The following is a 17,969-nucleotide window of genomic DNA, read 5'->3' as shown; positions in this document are numbered from 1 at the left end:
TCCTACTTGGCGTCGGTTGTGCTCTGAGATTCATGTGACGGCAGCGAGGGCATTCGATTGCGCTGCTGACGCAGCACACCGTCCGATCAGCCGTCGTACCCAAATCGTAGCACCAGAGTCGTAGCACCTGGGGTTGCGATAAGTTCGTTCGAAGATCAACTCCGGGTTTCATTAGGAGTTCGGCTCGAACCGCTTTCGAAACAAAACAGTACTACGACCGTCAAAGAAGCAAAAACAGGACTAGCTTAGGTTCGCCTTCTGTCCCTGTCCGACTCGGATTTTGGGCTGCACCAGGCTTGCGTCCAGGCCATATATATTGACGCGCACGCACCATGTTCTTCGGTGGCTGCACCAGGCGCTCGTTCCGCTTGCTCGGCAGTCTCTGCATGGCGATACTAGAGCCCACCATCCACGTCCCTACACTGCTGCTCGACGGGAGCGACTCCGGCGAAAACAAGCCATCCGATCTGTCCGGCAGCTTCGTGTTCCCCAGCCGGGCGGTGGCGAACATGATGCGGCGATGGAACTACCAGGAGGGCTCAGGCCTCGGCGCGCAGGGGCAAGGGATCGTCGTGCCCATACAAGCCGGCGGCGGGCGGGCGCGGCGCCGTCCAAAGGCGGGGCTCGGCTACCGCGAGAAACCCTACGACAATGGTCTCGACGTGCCGCCGCCGCCGCCCCTGGAAGAGTGTCGTGAGTTGGAGGATGCTTTACGGGCTCTGCGGCTTGAAGCGGAGTGCCGCGAGAAGATCCTCGTGCTGCTACGTGACATGAGGCTTCAAGAGCCCGACAACAACGTGGAGACGGCGGATGCGCTGACGGCCATCGTCGGGTCCAAGAAGAAGAAGGGGCGCCACGGGAAGCGCGTGCCAGGGACGCTGAAATCCCGGTTGCCTTCCTCCGCCACGAGCTACATAATCGAGCAGGTGATCACGCCGAGGATGGCCGTCGACGTGCGAGAGTGGATCCCGTCATGGGACCCGGACTGCCACGACTGGCTACGCCCGCTGATCCCCCTCATCGGCCACTTGCCGGAGAGCCTCTACGGCGCCGTGGAGAGCAAGATCGGCGGCGGCGACTACGAGGTCGTCTCTCCATGGAAGGAGTACCTTAGCCCGGCGCAGTGGGACACCTTCAGCAAGCGTCACATCCTGCCGAAGCTGGCATTGTTGGTACGGGGGATGAGGATCACGCCGCCCAAGCAAACCGACTCTTCGTTCCGGGCCGTGATGCTGTGGGCGCCTCTCCTGCACGCTCAAGACGTCGTGTCGATCTTGGAGGCCGAGCAGTTTTTCGATAAATGGGAAGGCGCGCTGGAACACTGGTTGCAGGCAGGGGCGGCGAAGCCCTCGTTTGGAGAGGCCACCGCGTGGTGCGCCGGCTGGAAGAAGCTGTTCACGCCGGAGCTGCTCGCCAACAAACGCGTGCTCGCACACCTCGAAGCTGGCCTTGACATTGTCGATCGTGCAATGCAAGACCTGGATGGTCTGTTTTAGCAATTTGTAGTAGTCTACATCTTACTGCAAATTTGTCATGTAAATTGTACTAATACAGATGTGGTGGCTCCTTAGCAATTGGTATTGTATAAAGAAGTGGTTTCCCACTATCTTCTAAGATATTGGAGATTAAGAAAATGTTGTGTTTCTCTGAGTCGTATATGGAAATAATAAAAAATAACCAACTTGGTTAAACAGCAAGGGATATAAGCTATAAACAGAGGTGTATAGTATTAGTAGTATATTGTAGAAAGAAGCATTATCATCCTGGGGAAAATAAGATAAACCGGCGGTCATCTGGACATCAGATTTCATAGTATTGCCAATAGTGGACCGAGGCATAGCCCGGCTGGCAATGGCGGGCTGATGCGCCCCTGCACACCCGTCTTTCGAACCTCCATGCTCCAACAGGCGGGCAGTCACAGGTGAGAGAGCGATCATGAATGAGGCTCACACCAAAATATTACTACATCAAACTGGAAGAGATTCCAATCGATTGGAAAAATCAATACTCAATACTGCCGAATAGATCTAGGCATTTCAGAGTTCATTTGACGATTGCATATAGGATAGCTGAAAATAACACACCAGCACTAAATAGTCTCTACTACAAGTTAAGCAAGCTGACAACTACCATAGATGGTCATAGTCACTCTGCCAGAGTCGGCATTCGATGCTGCAGTACACCAGTAAACTGCTGCTTCAAACCACTGATACCTGCGCATAGATGACAAATCCAGCTCATTAGTTAAATCAACAGTATTAACTTCAGACTTGCGTAACTAGTAAACATTTCAAACCAGATCATTTCACCATTACTAGGTAAATTACTAATAATAATAACAAGAAAAGAACTGCGTGTCTCTGGATGAGTCCAGGGTTGAGGATGTTCCTCAGCTCACAGCGGTGGAGAATGATATTCTTACGGCTCCTTTCTCCGAGAAAGAGGTTCTGGAGGCCATTTCGCAAATGAAAAATAACAAGGCGCCGGGCCCCGATGGATTTCCAGCGGAGTTCTATAAGAAATGTTGGCATATCATTAAAGGGGATTTGTTGCCTTTGTTCAATGATCTGTTTGCTGGACAGCTTCATCTTTTTCAGCTCAATTTTGGAACGATCACCCTTCTTCCTAAGAAAACAGAGGCTGTGAGAATTGAGCAATTCAGGCCAATCTGTCTTCTTAATGTTAGTTTCAAAATTTTCACCAAGGTCGGGACCAATAGGCTCACACAGATCGCACATGCTGTGGTGCAGCCTACCCAAACTGCTTTCATGCCGGACAGGAATATCCTTGAGGGGGTAGTGGTCCTTCATGAAACGCTCCATGAAATCCACATGAAAAAGCTGGATGGGGTTGTTTTCAAAGTGGATTTCGAAAAAGCGTATGACAAAGTCAAATGGCCATTCCTTCAACAGGCCTTACGTATGAAGGGTTTTGATGAGGCTTGGCGACGCCAGGTAGAATCCTTCACACAAAAAGGAAGTGTTGGAATTAAAGTAAATGATGATATAGGGCATTATTTCCAGACACACAAAGGCCTGAGGCAAGGAGATCCAATGTCCCCTATTTTGTTCAACATTGTGGTTGACATGTTGGCAATTCTCATAGGTAGGGCAAAGGAGGCCGGTCAGGTGGGTGCCTTGGTGCCAAACCTAGTTGATGGGGGTGTGTCCATTCTGCAGTACGCTGATGATACAATCATCTTTATGGAGCATGACCTGGCAAAAGCGAGAAATATGAAGCTGGTGTTATGCTTATTTGAACAATTGACCGGGTTAAAGATTAACTTTCATAAAAGTGAGTTGTTCTGCTTTGGTAGAGCCAAGGAGGAACAAGAGGCTTATAGGCAATTGTTTGGATGTGAATTAGGGGCTATACCTTTTACTTACTTAGGTATACCCATTCACCATCGTAAGCTAACGAACAAAGAGTGGAAATGCATTGAAGATCGGTTTGAAAAGAAACTTAGTTGTTGGAAGGGAAAACTTATGTCATATGGAGGCCGGTTAATTCTTATTAATTCGGTGCTTACGAGTATGCCGATGTTCCTACTATCTTTCTTTGAAGTTCCAGTTGGGGTTAGGAAAAGGCTGGACTTCTACCGATCGAGATTTTTTTGGCAGAGTGATGAACTTAAGAGAAAGTATAGACTCGCCAAGTGGGATGTTATTTGTCGACCAAAGGACCAAGGGGGTTTGGGTATCAAGAATCTTGAGGTCAAGAACAGATGCCTGCTTAGCAAGTGGCTGTATAAGCTTTCAGTTCAGACTGACGCAACTTGGGCGCAGATTCTCCGCAACAAGTATCTGCATTCCAAAACCTTGTCTCAGGTGACAGTGAGACCAACTGATTCGCCGTTTTGGAAGGGGCTTATGAGAGTTAAGGCAGCCTTCTTTAATAGAACAAAGTTTATTGTCGGTGATGGCAATGATACATGGTTCTGGGAGGATACTTGGCTGGGTGATACACCATTGGCAATACAGTACCCAACCCTGTATCGTATTGTCCAGCGACGGGATGAGTTAGTTGCAACGGTAATGCAGTCCATTCCCCTTAATATTCAATTTCGGAGGGTGCTTGTTGGTGATAGATGGGAAGCTTGGCTTCATCTGGTGCGTAGACTGATGGAAGTCCAGCTAGCTCATCAGCCCGACCAGTTGTGTTGGAAACTTACTAGGTCTGGACAATTTACTGTTAAGTCGATGTACATCGATGTTATTAACTCGACTGTCATTCCTAGTTCCAAATATGTTTGGAAAGTAAAAGTTCCTTTAAAAATTAAAGTGTTTATGTGGTTTGTCCATAAACAAGTTATTTTAACAAAGAACAACTTGGTTAAGCGCAATTGGACAGGATCTACTAGGTGTAGTTTCTGTGATCATGACGAGACCATTAAGCATCTCTTCTTTGAGTGTCCATTGGTGAGAATTCTGTGGCGCACCGTGCAAATTGCCTTTAACATTACTCCTCCGAGTTCGGTCGGGTCGTTATTTGGAACGTGGCTGGATGGGATAGAGTCCGATACAGCCAGACATATTCGTGTAGGAGTTTGTGCGTTGTTATGGGCAATTTGGAACTGCAGAAATGATTTAGCTTTTAACAGAATAACTACTATTCATTTTTTGCAGGTTGTATTCCGTGCTACGGCGCTGATCCGTATGTGGTCCTTACTCACTCCGACGGAGGCCAGGGAGCGTTTGGTTACTGGATCTGTCCGTTGGGAGATGGTAGCGCGGGATATCTTCAACCGGTTTGGATGGCGGTCATGTAATAGGATAGGCGATTAGTTTTCCTATCTTTATTTTGCCTGCCGGTTGTGGCTTGATGGCCTTTTCTTGTTTTAGCGTCGAGGCTCTATGTGAGCTCGCCTTCATTTTATTTCAAGACTCTATGACTTTGTTGAACCTTTTTATTTATTTAAGTGGCCGTATGCATCGTTCTGATGCAGAGGCCGGGGAGTCCCCCCTTTTCTAAAAAAAAGGTAAATTACTAATTACAACTAGAAAATGGAAAATAAGAACGAAAGAGGAAAGGTAAATATTAACACATGATCTACCTGAAATAGAAAACTATCTTGAAAACGACGTATATTCTTTAGATGCAAACGTGTAACTTGTTTTAAGCTTGAATGGACTAGTTAGGTTACAAATTGGCCATACCATGCTTCAAACTAATTATTCAGTGTATCATGTTGCCAATTACAATTGGTCATATCATGCTTCAACCTAAGTATGCTATAAGATCAGTAGTAATATACACATAAAAACCACCGATCTATCATAGAATAATTACATGGAGGACAAAAGCAATCTTTTCTTGTATTATTACTGACTGAAACTCCCCAGTATGAGCATCACCATTTTACATCTATTAGGCACTAAGTAGTATATTAAATCTGGCGGCAACCACATAATTCATGGCCACACAAAAATAACATTGGTAATGTCAAAAGTGAATTGATCTGTCAAACAAGGAAATTATAGAGTTAAAATGTAAATGCTAATTTAGCAAGTAAGAAAGGCCTCAAGCTGGTGCAGAAATCATTGGTCTTATTATCTTGCTAATTTCTCTCTTTTATAGCCTGATATGACCTGCCTGTACTGTACACAAGCACAAGAAAAGAAAAACAGAGCATCAAACAAAATCAGAAATATAAATTGCAGGGTCCAGCTAATAACACAAATGTTGTAAAAGAAACCAACAACAGAAGTATTATTCCTTCTCCTACGAGATGGCTTGTTTCCTTTTTTTAGAAAAGGAGGATGACCCCCGGCCTCTGCATCTGGGTGATGCATACGACCACTTTATTAAATATTCTCACAAGACCTTACAAAGTCATACAACAGTAAGACTAAAGCCGCCGTCTAAGCAACAAACTGTCGCTACACCTATCCAGTTGATGAAGGGGCACAGATAGCCTGGGCCTAATACCAAACAGACATCGCAGCCAAGCCTAACATCTAATACCCAAGACCCCAACCTAGCCACTTGCCGGGTCTAGGGCATACATTGGTCCGGCGTGCTCTCAGAGGCCGCCGCCGCCAACTGCCACCGCTCCATCTTCAGAACTGTACTGATGCATCAACTTTGCTCGGTCTAGCTATCGTCGACGCCACCACGGCGCCCAACGGTACCTCCTCTCTGCACGCAAACAGCTGAGCACATCGCGGTCGCCACTGATACACCTCAGCGCCATGCTGCCAAGAACCACCAGCCGACACAGCTTGAAGTCCTTGGAAGATCTGTCGTGCGTAGCACCTGCCGACCAGGCATGACAAAGCGTAGCACCTGTCGGTCAGGCATGACTTGACATCTCCACCGAAGCTCCGTGCAAGACGAAGCCGCTCCACCTCCTGCCTCTGACTTCCAGCGCTGCTCCGCAAACGATGCTCCCAAGAGAGGAACGACACCGCAGTGCCGCCATCGTCCGATCTGGAACACCAGATTCTAGGGTTTCCCCTGGAGCAGCACGAGTGGGTCGACAGTAGTTACACGATGATGCCTCCATCAAGGTAACGGCGAGAACGCCGCCATCGCCTGCCGTCGGCTCGGTTTTCACCGGCAACCATGTCTCCCCTACTCGCAGCCGGGACAAGACGATGGATCTCGAGATCCGATCACCAAGCCTCTGGCCGGCCATCTCTGGAAGAAGATGACCACCACGTCCACCAGCGTCATCACGCCGGGCACGCGTCGCCGCCGGCACCCCCATGGTGCCTAGAGACCGACAAGCCCCGACGAACACCACACCACGCCAGCCCCCATGGCCCAGACCCAAGCACCACCAGATCCAGATCGAATCGGGGTCAAGGGCCCCAAGCCACAGCCGCCGCGCCACGCTGCCAAGCCGCCGCCGGAAGAACTCGCCCCGCCGCCAGGGGAGAGAGAGAGACACGCCAGGGAGAGGCCCCGCCGCCACCGACACTGCCTGGGCTTTGCCCGACTGTGTCCCTCGGCGGCGGCGTGAGGGGAGGGAGGGTGTTTGAGGGCCAGCGGCGGAGGGAGCTAGGGTTCCCCCGAGTCGCCTCACAGAGGGACGCGGGGGACGGGGACGGGGCACACAAAGGAATAATTCATGCCCCTTTTAAATGGGGGAGAATTTCACTTCCCGACCTCTGCACCAACTAGGGATGCATACGGTCATTTTAGTATGAGTACCAAGATAAACATGGTCCTCGGAATTTTTAAAAAATGAGTATCAAGATATTTTTTGATGAGTGGTTCCACCTCACACCAAACTTGATCCTCAATAAATGGGGGAAAACCCCTGTGCATCACCTGTCAATTCTAGAAATTGAACTCGGGTCATTAGGCTGCACAACCACATGCCCAACCACTGAGCCAAGGCTCCCTGATTCAGCAATTCACATGTAGTGGTACAAAAGAACAATAGTACACTACCATGCTAGTTTTGCAGATAGCTAATGCTCAAGTCGCTAACATAGAAACGAACATGGCTATAAATAAGTTCATTGGGAGATTTTGAACACTTCAAAAGTACAGTAATGTATTCCATCAACCATACATGGAAAAAAAATTGAATTCCAACAGTTACCTTCATTGTAGAAACTTGTGAAAGGATAATAGGTGTACACATTATCGCTTTTGAAAAGCTCCTTGGGCTGCATTGACTCAAGCTGAATCATGAAGAGAGCTGAGTGCACCCATAAAAATAATGCACGAACATCCTCAGCATAACGCAGTATACATGACCTCTTCATCTCAATCTTAAACCCCAACCCAAGTAGCTTCTGCAGATCAATCGATTTCCGCAACACCCATACGGCAACACCATAGCAATCGACCTTCCTATCGCAGATATGTAAACAGGGTTGGTGGGAGCAGTAGGCAGACTGGCAGTGGAAAAATTTGTCTTGTGTGGTTGACAAATTGAAAAAAGGTGCAATTGTTGGCACGGGGAACTCCTGGGGTCAATAGTTGGGAGAAGCACTTTAGTTGTTGTTTGACCAATATTCCTATTTTCATTATGTCCTTTTACCCCATCCCTATTGGTGTTTGGAAAAAAGTTGATTTCTTTAGGGCCAAATTGGTCTGGCAGGAAGATGAAGATAAACGAAAACAGCATTTAGTTAATTGGAGGACCTGCTCCAAGCCTCCAAACCTAGGGATTTTGGGGGTTTTGTGATCCTTCATTTGAAATTTATGAACATTGCTCTGCTTGCTAAATGGTTCTGAAAGTTGGAAAATGAAAATGGCACATGGCAAACTGTCCTTTTAAATAAATATATGTCAGCTGGTTGTTTGTCTAGTGTTGGCAACTCCCAGTTTTGGACTAGCACCCTGAAAGTTAAAGAAAACTTTTACAAGTTCTGCAGGAAGAAATTGGGGGATGGCAGAAACACTAGGTGGAAGATTTCTGGGTTGATGAAAAACCTTTATAAGATGCTTATCCCAGGCTTTGTTTTCTAAGCTTTGGTCATAATATTACTGTTGATGAGGCACTTCAAAAAGGGTGGCAGGGCTTCAAATTTCATAGAACTTTATATGGGGAGACTTTAGATTTGTGGAATAACCTCATATTGAGGTGTGAGGAGGTGGAGATGGGTACAGGTAGAGATTCAGTGGAATGGACTCTGACAACAGATAAAAGATTTACTGTAAAATCTCCATATAGGCAGATTATATAAAATGATTGTAACTTTCCTCAGAAGTTTCTGTGGAAGGTCAAAATTCCTGCAAAATTAAGGTTTTTTATGGCTGGTAGCTAGAAAAAGCATATTGAGTAAAGATAATTTGCTCAAGAGAGGATGGAAAAGCAGCAAACAATGCGTCTTCTGTGGACAAGATGAAAATATAGACCACTTGTTCTTCAGATGTTCTGCAGCCTCTCTGGTGTGGAGTCTTTTAAAATGTGCTTTTAGCCTAAATTTGGTTCCTTTATCTTTGATCAATTGTTTTGGAAGCTGGATCAAAAGCTTCCCTAAGGAAAACAAGAGACTGGTACTAGTTGGCATTGTTGCTGTTTTCTGGACTTTGTGGAAGTGCAGAAATAGTATTATTTTTTAGCACAAAATGTATAACGACCCGATGATTCTTATTAAGCTAATTTGCTATTGGATCATGGGATAGTCTATATTACAGATCGAGGAGGAGCTAAAAGAGGCGTTGATGCTGGGAGCAAAGTTACTTGAACAAGTAGCAACTGAAATTTACAAGGGATCGCAGGGGTGGAGATATGGTGTCGAAGACTTGGTAACTGAAGATAGAAGTGCAACTAAAAAAGGTGATGCCGCTCTTGTTAATTTCGCTGCTGTTCGTCAACGACTGTTTCGAGATCACCAACGGCCTTTGTCTTTTGGTGGTGTAGTCTTCCTAGTATCTGCAGTGGTTGCGTTAAACTTGTGAGTTGTGAACTTAGTCGTCATGTGGTGCCCTTTTGTCTCTGGGTCCTCGAGGCTTTTGCGCCGGTTTATGGCCTGTTTGATGTAATGGCTGCCATAATGTTCTTACGAGATAAACACAATTCATTTCTCGTCAGGGAAAACAGGAGCATCTTCCTCTTGTTCTATTCCAACCTAGGGGTGATTCGGATAAGTAGATAACTTTGCTAAAATCCTTAAATACACGAAGGAATTATCTACCAATGACACGCCTTAATACTCCGCAGAATCCCAACTATTCTGGCGAAGTAAACGCCTTGTATGGCCAGACCCTATCATCAGCCATGGCCATGGAAGCAGCCTGATGCAATAAAACAAAACAAATGTAGAAGATTTTCTCGCTCTGCATCACCCCCAAATGAACATAAATTTGGCATCAAACTGGAAGAGATTCCAACGGATTGATAAAAAATGGAACCCAACACTGCCGAATTTATCCAGGCATTTCAGAGTTCATTTGGCGATTACATATAGGATAGCTGAAAATAACACACCAGCACTGGATAGTTTCTAGTACAAGTCAAGCAAGCTGACAACTACGATAGATGGTCATTAGTCACTACACAAGAGTCGGCATTCCATGTTGCAGTACACCAGCAAACTACTTCTGCTTCAAACCACTGATACCTGTGCATAGAGGACAAATCCAGCTCATTAGGTAAATCAGCAGTGTTAACTTCAGACTTATCAAACCTGTAAATATTTTAAGCCAGATCATTTCAGCATGATTTGGTAAAACATAATTAGAAAATGAGAAATTAGTAGGAAAGAGGAAGGTAAGTATTAGCACTACATCAAATAAAAAACAATATTGGAATAACGTCAGATTCTTTAGATGCAAATGTCTAACCAGCTTTAAGCTTCAATGTGATAGTCAGGTCACAGATTTGACAGGGCAGCCACAGTGTAAGTGATGCCAAATTACCATGTCATTATCATTTGTCACTGGTGCCAAATTTCATCTCTCTCCAGTGTGGTGAATGCCAATTACTTCTAGAGCAGGACCCACACCGTAATAAGCAAAACATAAAATATCTCATCCCTGAATGCAGCGGCAGACAACTAAGCATCACTCTTCACACAGGAAGAAAGAAAGGGATGTGGAAGACAGTTTGGAGATGGATATTTTATTGCTTGGCCAAATATAGTACCAGAGCAGCTACTTGCTCTGGTTCCCACAAATTTTGGTTTGGCAACCATCTCATGGCGTGCATAGATGGCAAAGCCTGAAAAGCAAATTTGACCATGGTATTTGGCCTATGCTGTGGCTGCCCTTGTATGCTTCAACCTAACTTTTCAGTGTCTATTGTCGATTCCAAACATAGCACATGCTATAAGATCAGTAATGTAGCAATATGCACACAAATCAACCATACCATAGTTTATGTGGAGGAAAAAAAAATCAGAATATCAAAGATAACTGAACATATAAATTTGTGCATCCAACTAGCAAAAAGAATGTCGTAAAAAAATGTAACAACAAAAATATTATTCCATCTCCTAAAAGATGCCTTGCTTCCAGAATCGCCAACTCACATATATGGAGACAGCTTTTTAAGACCAACACATACATAATATGCAAAAATCTCAGTAACCACACAGGACTGAAGAACTTAAAATAGAAAAAAAGTGGTTAGTGTGCACTTTAAGGCATGTAATCAGTTGATTCCTTCCTACCAGATATAACTATTCCAAAGCTCTCCCTCATTCTTCCCTCAAAAAAAAAAAAAACCCTCCCCCTCACTCAACAGTACAGTAAGTCACGGTGGTTCCATAAAGAGCTAATGCTCGTCACTAACATAGAAAACAACATATAAGTTTTTCGGGAAATTTAAGCTGACAGTAAACACTTCAGCAGTACAGTAAGTTATTCCAGCAACCAGGTATGGAGAATAAATTGGATTTCAGCAGTTACCTTCAGTATAAAAACTTGTGAAAGGACGATAGGTGCAAAACCCGCCGTTGCTTCTAAAAAGTTTCTTGGACTGCATTGACTCAAGCTGAACCATATAGACAAATGAGTGCACCCAAAAGAAGATTGCATGAGCATCCTCAGTATAGTGCACTATAGATGACATCCCCTTCTCAATCCTAAACCCCAATCCAAGAATCTTCTGCAGTTCAACAGTTCTCCGCAACACCCATATGGCAACACCATGAGAATTGACCTTCCCCTCCCACATTTGGAAGCGGGGGTGATAGTGGGGGCCCAACAAAGTGGCGAAGCCAAGGCCGCCATCCTCTGTCTGAATGACCTGAACACTGTGAAATTCGTAATGAACATCAGGAGGCGTATTGATCACAGCTAGCCTCTGCTGATCCAAATCAAACTGAAGTATGCCCTCACTCAATCCCCCACTACTCATAAGCATCCAGTGAACGGCGTTACCAACAAATGTGCTGTACTCACAAGCAACAGGCCTCCATGGAAGCGTTGTTGAAATGAGATCGCCCCATATGCCAGTCTCCGAGTAGTAAACACTTGCAACGCATCCCGCCTCTTGATCATCGTGCTTGGCGTAGCCCAGCACGACCACTTTAAAAGGGCTCGAGCGGCAGTCGCCATGAACGTGTCCCTGGTCGGCGGCAGCGCAGAGAACTGCCCCGCCAAGGACCCCAATCTTGAACAGCGGCGGATCGGCAACGAAGCAGCAGTGGTCAGTGATAGGGTCCCACACAATGAGCTGATGCCGCTTCTTCTCAACGAAGAGTACGCGTCCGTGTCGGCAGTCGAGCATCGCCCAGGGCTCGAGTGGCAGGGAGAAGCGCTCGGGAGGGATGCGGTACGGCGGGTCCAGAGTGGATCTGAACGAAATGTTCCGTTTGTAATCTGATGAGAAGACGCCGAGGAGAGGAGGCCTCCGGTGGCGGACGCGGAAGCGGCGGAGGAACTTGGGGTCGGTGGCAAGGAGTCGCCAGCGCTTAGATACGAGGGAGGCGCGCAGGATGTAGGGCGGCTGCGGGGGGAGGCGGAGAAGGATCTCGTGGAGGAGATCGTCGTCTTCCAGCGGAGGCGGCGTTACCGTGGACGGCGAGGAAGGTCGGCGGCGGCTGCGGCGGGCCATGTCGTCCCCGGCGGGATTGGTCAACTGCCGATTGGGGTTTGGTGTACCGGATGCAGAGTGTGGGTGAGGGTTTCATTGTGGGGGAACAAAGCCGGGACAAAACCCTCGGAGTAGAGGGGATATTTTGATTTTGAACCAAGTTAGGGTTGTAATATAAATTCTAGGATCCGGCATGCAGTAGTCCTTGTCCGTCCCTAGCGTGACGGTTGGTCTCGGTCTCGCGACTCAGGGGGCGATCTAGGGTTTCCCCCGCCGCCATCTGAGTCCCCGTTCACGTTTACGTGCCGGGCGCCTCTCCCTTTCCCTGGCGATCTCCGGCCACACCCATCCACTAGAATCCTTTTGCGTGATCTAGGGCACGCGATCGTACACCACTTTAGTCCCCTAGTTGGTGTCCTGGTTTGAGGAGTCGAGAGGCGATATGGAGCGCGTGGAGGGGCTGTTGAAGAATTTGAAGTTGTCGGAGAAGGAGAAGAAGGGCGTCAAGATCGAGTGCGGTGGATCTGGCAAGGTTGGTCTGGTCGAACCACAAGCATTAGCGAAACTGTTGTCTGAGAAGTCGGTGTTCGTGGAAGCGATGGCAGAAACCCTAGGCAAGATCTGGTGCCCAATCAAAGGCCTGGACTGCAAGGAAGTGGGCGAGAATATCTTCCTCTTCACCTTTGGGCAGGAATCAGGTAAGAGGATGGCCTTGGATAGCGGACTCTGGGAGTTTGGCAATGATCTCCTTGTGGTTGAAGATTTCGTGCCGCGAAAGAGGATTGAAGATTACACTTTCGAGACCATACCGATCTGGGTGAGGGTCCTGCGCCTACCTCTTGGAATGATGTGCAGGGAGGTGGGAGAGACTATTGGTAAGAAAATTGGAGAAGTACTTGAGGTGGAGGCCAGAGCGGATGGGAGGGCGGTAGGGAGATCTTATGTGTGAAGGTCAGGATGAGGATCAGGAATCCGTTGATGAGGGGTGTCAAGGTGGAGCAAGAGGAGGAGGGAAGTGATCGGGCGAGAAGGGGAGGTGATCGCACTGGGGAGGACGAGGAGGACAACTGGTGCACCTTTGAGTATGAATACCTACCTGAATTCTGCTATGTGTGTGGGATCATTGGGCACGATGACAAGGCCTATAAGATGAAGCTGAAGAAGGGGAAGAAATGACAGTTTGGGCCATGGCTGAGGGCTTTCATGCCGCGGCGCAATCCCGGGGGGTCCGGGGCAGATGGGGGGACGACGGAGCATACCGGAGTGGGCGCAGCTCGGGCAGCAGAAGTTTGGGGGCGTGGTCGGGGCGATCCTCGTCAGCCAGTGATGCACCATCCTGGCGCAAGAATAACAGGAGTTGGGGTGGATTGGCGGATGAGGAAGAGAAGGAGCAAGAGGTGACGAGCCCGCTGAAGAAAATAGACTCAGGTGAGCATGGCGGGAAGAGGGGGGTGGGGGTAGTCAAACAACTCACTTTCCCATCGAAGAAGAATAAACAAGGGGAGCAGGGGGGAGGAGCAGTGGAGGGGGAGGGCGGTATGAATAAATGAACAGAGAAGATGGGCAGCGAGGGGCAGCAGGGGGAAGGAGGAATGGAGGGGGAGGGCAGTATGAATAAACGAACATAAAAGATGGACAGTGAGGGGCAGCAGGGTAGGGGAGCTACAGTGTCAGGCACAAGGACCAAGGCCATGCAGACCACTAGCTCCATGCAGATCCACGTGAGCCCAACACAGGTGGATCAGGCGGATCAGGTGGGGTTGATTCCGGTGGCCAAACCTGCCAAAAAGAACGATACTTACAAGAAGAAGGGGAGAGATTAGGTCCGGGGGAGCTAGCTACGGGGACGGCGAATACTGTGGGTAGTAAGAGGAGCCCGGAGGGCAGGGAGGGAGAGGTGGAGGAGGGAGAAGGTCTAAAGAGGAGGAAGCAGGATGGACAGGACGAGCAAGTTTTGGAGGTCTCAACCCATTTGGCGGGGCTGCCGGGGCAGTCCTGCGAGCCGCAATGAAAATAGTTGCATGGAACTGTCGGGGATTGCGGAATAGGCCGACAGTTCGTGGACTTCTGGATCTCCAGAAGAAGGAGGACCCCGACATTCTCTTCTTGTCTGAGACTAAGATGGACAAGGAGAGGATGGGAAGATTTAGGGACATGCTAGGGCTACAACACATGGTGGCCCAAGACAATAAAGGCAAGAGTGGAGGGTTAGAGTTATTCTAGCGATGCGGAATAAATGTAACAATAAGATGGATGGGTAGGATGCATATCGATGCTATTGTGGAGGAGAAGGATGGTTTTAAGTGGAGATTGACGAGGGTTTATGGATAATCACATGTTGACAAGAAGGTGGAGACATGGCGTCTGCTCCGGACCCTTCATCACCAAATTCAGCTTCCGTTGGTCTGTTTAGGTGATTTCAATGAAATTTTGTTCAGTCATGAGAAGCAAGGGGGGGGGGCTAGAGCCCATAGATATATGCAAAACTTTCGTGATGCCCTTGATTTTTGTAATCTTCATGACCTCGGCTTTGAGGGGGATGTTTTCACATGGAGGAATAAAAATTACCGTGTTGAGGGCTACATCCGCGAGAGGCTGGATAGAGTTATAGCAACTCCTGAGTGGTTTACTCGATTCCCAGCATACAAGGTCACCAATGGTGATCCAAGGAAATCGGACCACAGACCGGTCGTCCTTGCGCGGGATGGCAGGCCTGGGATGAGGCCGTCGGAGGGGGTGTGCGCCTTCTACGGTTTGAGCCAAGGTGGTTACTTGAAGGGGAGTGTGATTCTATTGTTAGGGAGGCCGGAAGCGGTTGTTAGGGCTCTCAACACATGGAGTAAGGGATGTCCTGGGGGATTTGGGGAAGCGTATCAAAAAGCTCCGAGGGGAGCTAGAAGCTGTGCGAAGGGAGGCCCTCTCGGACAGCCAGGTTCGGAAGGAACAAACCATCAGTTTTAAGCTAGAGCGGCTAGAGGAGCAAGAAGATCTTGTCTGGAGGCAAGGTGCCCACGTTAACTGGCTTGTGTATGGGGATCGAAACACTAAAAAATTTCATGCGTATGCCTCAGAAAGGAAACGAAAGAATACTATCCAAAGATTGAAAAGGGAGGATGGACGGTGGTGGATAGTGAGGAGGGTATGGAGAAGCTGGTTACTGACTATTTTTCATCTATTTTTACTTCTATGGCAGGAATGACACGAGTGCAATCTTGAACCATATCTCCCCCAAGGTGACAGCCGCAATGAATGATTTTCTGATGGCTGAGTTCACCCCAGAGGAAGTTAAAGCAGCTTTGGATGACATTGGTGACCTTAAAGCACTGGGTATGGACGGTCTGCCAGCAGTCTTTTATAAACACTATTGGCAATTGGTCGGGGACGAGGTGACACGGGAGGTGTTACATGTATTGCGAGGCGGTAGTATTCCGGAGGGATGGAACGATACCCTAGTGGTACTAATCCCGAAGGTGCAGAACCCTGAAAGTCTGAAGGATCTTCGCCCTATTAGCCTCTGCAATGTGGTTTACAAGCTCGTGTCTAAAGTTCTGGCAAATAGGCTGAAGTGCATACTGGGAGAGGTCATCTCACCAAACCAAAGTGCTTTCATACCGGGTAGGCTCATCTCTAACAACACTATCTTGGCTTACAAAATGACACATTTCATGAAGAGGAAGCAGTCTGGGTCACAGCGCTACGCGGCTTTGAAACTGGATATGAGCAAGGCGTACGACCGGGCCGAGTGGAGCTTTCTGGACAAGGTTATGGCACAATTAGGTTTTGCAGAGCCCTTTGTAAAGTTGATTAGTAAATGCATCAGAATGGTGAAGTTTCGCTTCAAGGTTAATGGCTCCTATACTGAAGAGGTGATCCATGAGCGTGGCCTTCGTCAGGGTGACTCGATCTCACCGTACCTGTTCTTGCTATGTGCAGAAGGATTGTCAGCATTACTCCAGCATGCCGAGCTTGCCGGCCACATCAAAGGGATTCAAATCGCACCCTAGGCCCCATCGATCAGCCACCTGCTTTTTGCAGACGACTCGTTGCTGCTTATGGAAGCGTCCCCGGAGAGCATTGGCATGGTGAACCAAATCTTGCAAGTGTACGAGCGGGGCTCGGGCCAGGTGATCAACCGCGACAAGTCTGCAGTCCTGTTTAGCAAGAACACCTCCACTACGAAAAAATAGATCCTACTGACCGCCTTAGGGCTGCACTCTGAAAGTACGCATGGGAAGTATTTGGATTTTCCCAGTTATGTTGGCCGCTCCCGGCAGAAATGTTTTGAGTACCTCCACGACAAGATCTGGGAAATCTTGAAGGTCTGGAAGATTAAACTCTTGTCAAAAGCTGCTAAGGAAATCCTCATCAAAGCAGTAATCCAGGATGTTCCCGCCTACGCCATGGCGTGTTTTGACCTGACTAAGGAGCTATGCAAGAGCATCAGCAAGATGGTATGCAACTTTTGGTGGGCGAACCAGGAAGATGAACACAAACATCACTAGATCAGTTGGGAGAGGATGTGCTTACCCAAGGAAAATGTTGGTCTAGGTTTTCGGGATCCGCATGCATTTAACGTGGCTATGCTGGCCCGACAAGTATGGCGACTTATCCAGGTACCCGATTTGCTGTGTGCACAAGTACTGAAGGCGAGGTACTTCCCGGAGGGCGACACCTTAGCTGCGGAGCCACAGCCCGGGATGAGCTACGTGTGGAGGAGTATTCTGCAAGGCTTGGATGTGGTGAAAGCTAGGATGGTTTGGAGAGTGGGATCGAGCGAGAATATCCGAATCTGGTCTGACCCGTGGCTGCCATCAAATGATACAAGACTACCGAGTACTCTCCAGGGGGGCACCTGCTGACTAGGGTGTCTGAACTCATCGATCCTATGACAAATCAGTGGGATGCCCAGCTAGTATTTCAAACTTTCACCCCTCAGGATGCAGCGACTATCATGGCTATCCCTATCTGTGAGCAATTTGATGACTTCGTCGCCTGACATTTCGACAAGAAAGGGCTCTTTTCGGTGCGTTCGGCTTACAGGGCATATACGGATATGCTGCGGCGGCAACGGACAAGGCAGGTCGGAGAGAGCATTGCGGGTCACCACCACAATATGGTGTTCTGGAAGCAACTATGGCAGATCTGCTGCCCCGCCCGAGTACACCACTTCCTGTGGCGTTTGGCTCCTAACAGCCACCCTATGCTGTGTAATGTTGAGAGAATCAGGGTGGAGCTCGATACAACGTGTGTTCTATGCGGCCGACTACCGTAGGATGGTGGGCATCTCTTCCTGCGTTGTAAGGAGGTGAAGAAAGCCTGGCGAGGGTGTGGGCTTGAGCAGGTCAGGAGTGCACTTCTGCAGGCGCAAACACCAAAAGAAATGCTCGATTCAATTCTAAAATTGCCCGATGATATGATGCTAAGGGTGGTCAGCCTCCTATGGTCATGGTGGACGGAGAGGAACAAAGCAAACCACAAACAGCAACGGCTATCCGTGGAAGCTTTCAGTTCGAAGGTAGGGCATGAA

The 17,969-nt window shown here is 48.1% G+C and overlaps 2 protein-coding genes across 2 annotated transcripts; one reads left to right on the top strand and one right to left on the bottom strand.

The window, feature by feature from the left end:
* Positions 1-386: 386 nt before the first annotated feature.
* On the top strand, positions 387-1,496 carry LOC119274215 (septin and tuftelin-interacting protein 1 homolog 1-like). Its single transcript, XM_037554874.1, has one exon. It carries the CDS (start codon positions 387-389, stop codon positions 1,494-1,496), a length of 1,110 nt encoding a protein of 369 aa, XP_037410771.1.
* Positions 1,497-9,757: 8,261 nt separating this feature from the next.
* On the bottom strand, positions 9,758-12,523 carry LOC119277719. The gene is made up of 2 exons (XM_037559032.1): positions 11,314-12,523; positions 9,758-10,025 (listed from the first exon to the last, which is right to left on the bottom strand). Exons 1-2 carry the CDS (start codon positions 12,461-12,463, stop codon positions 10,000-10,002), a joined length of 1,176 nt encoding a protein of 391 aa, XP_037414929.1. The 5' UTR covers positions 12,464-12,523; the 3' UTR covers positions 9,758-9,999.
* Between the last annotated feature and the right edge of the window lie 5,446 nt (positions 12,524-17,969).

This window comes from Triticum dicoccoides, chromosome 3B (assembly GCF_002162155.2).
Source record: "Triticum dicoccoides isolate Atlit2015 ecotype Zavitan chromosome 3B, WEW_v2.0, whole genome shotgun sequence".
In the NCBI taxonomy this organism is placed as follows: domain Eukaryota; kingdom Viridiplantae; phylum Streptophyta; class Magnoliopsida; order Poales; family Poaceae; genus Triticum; species Triticum dicoccoides.
This window is presented reverse-complemented; position numbering and strand designations above follow the sequence as displayed.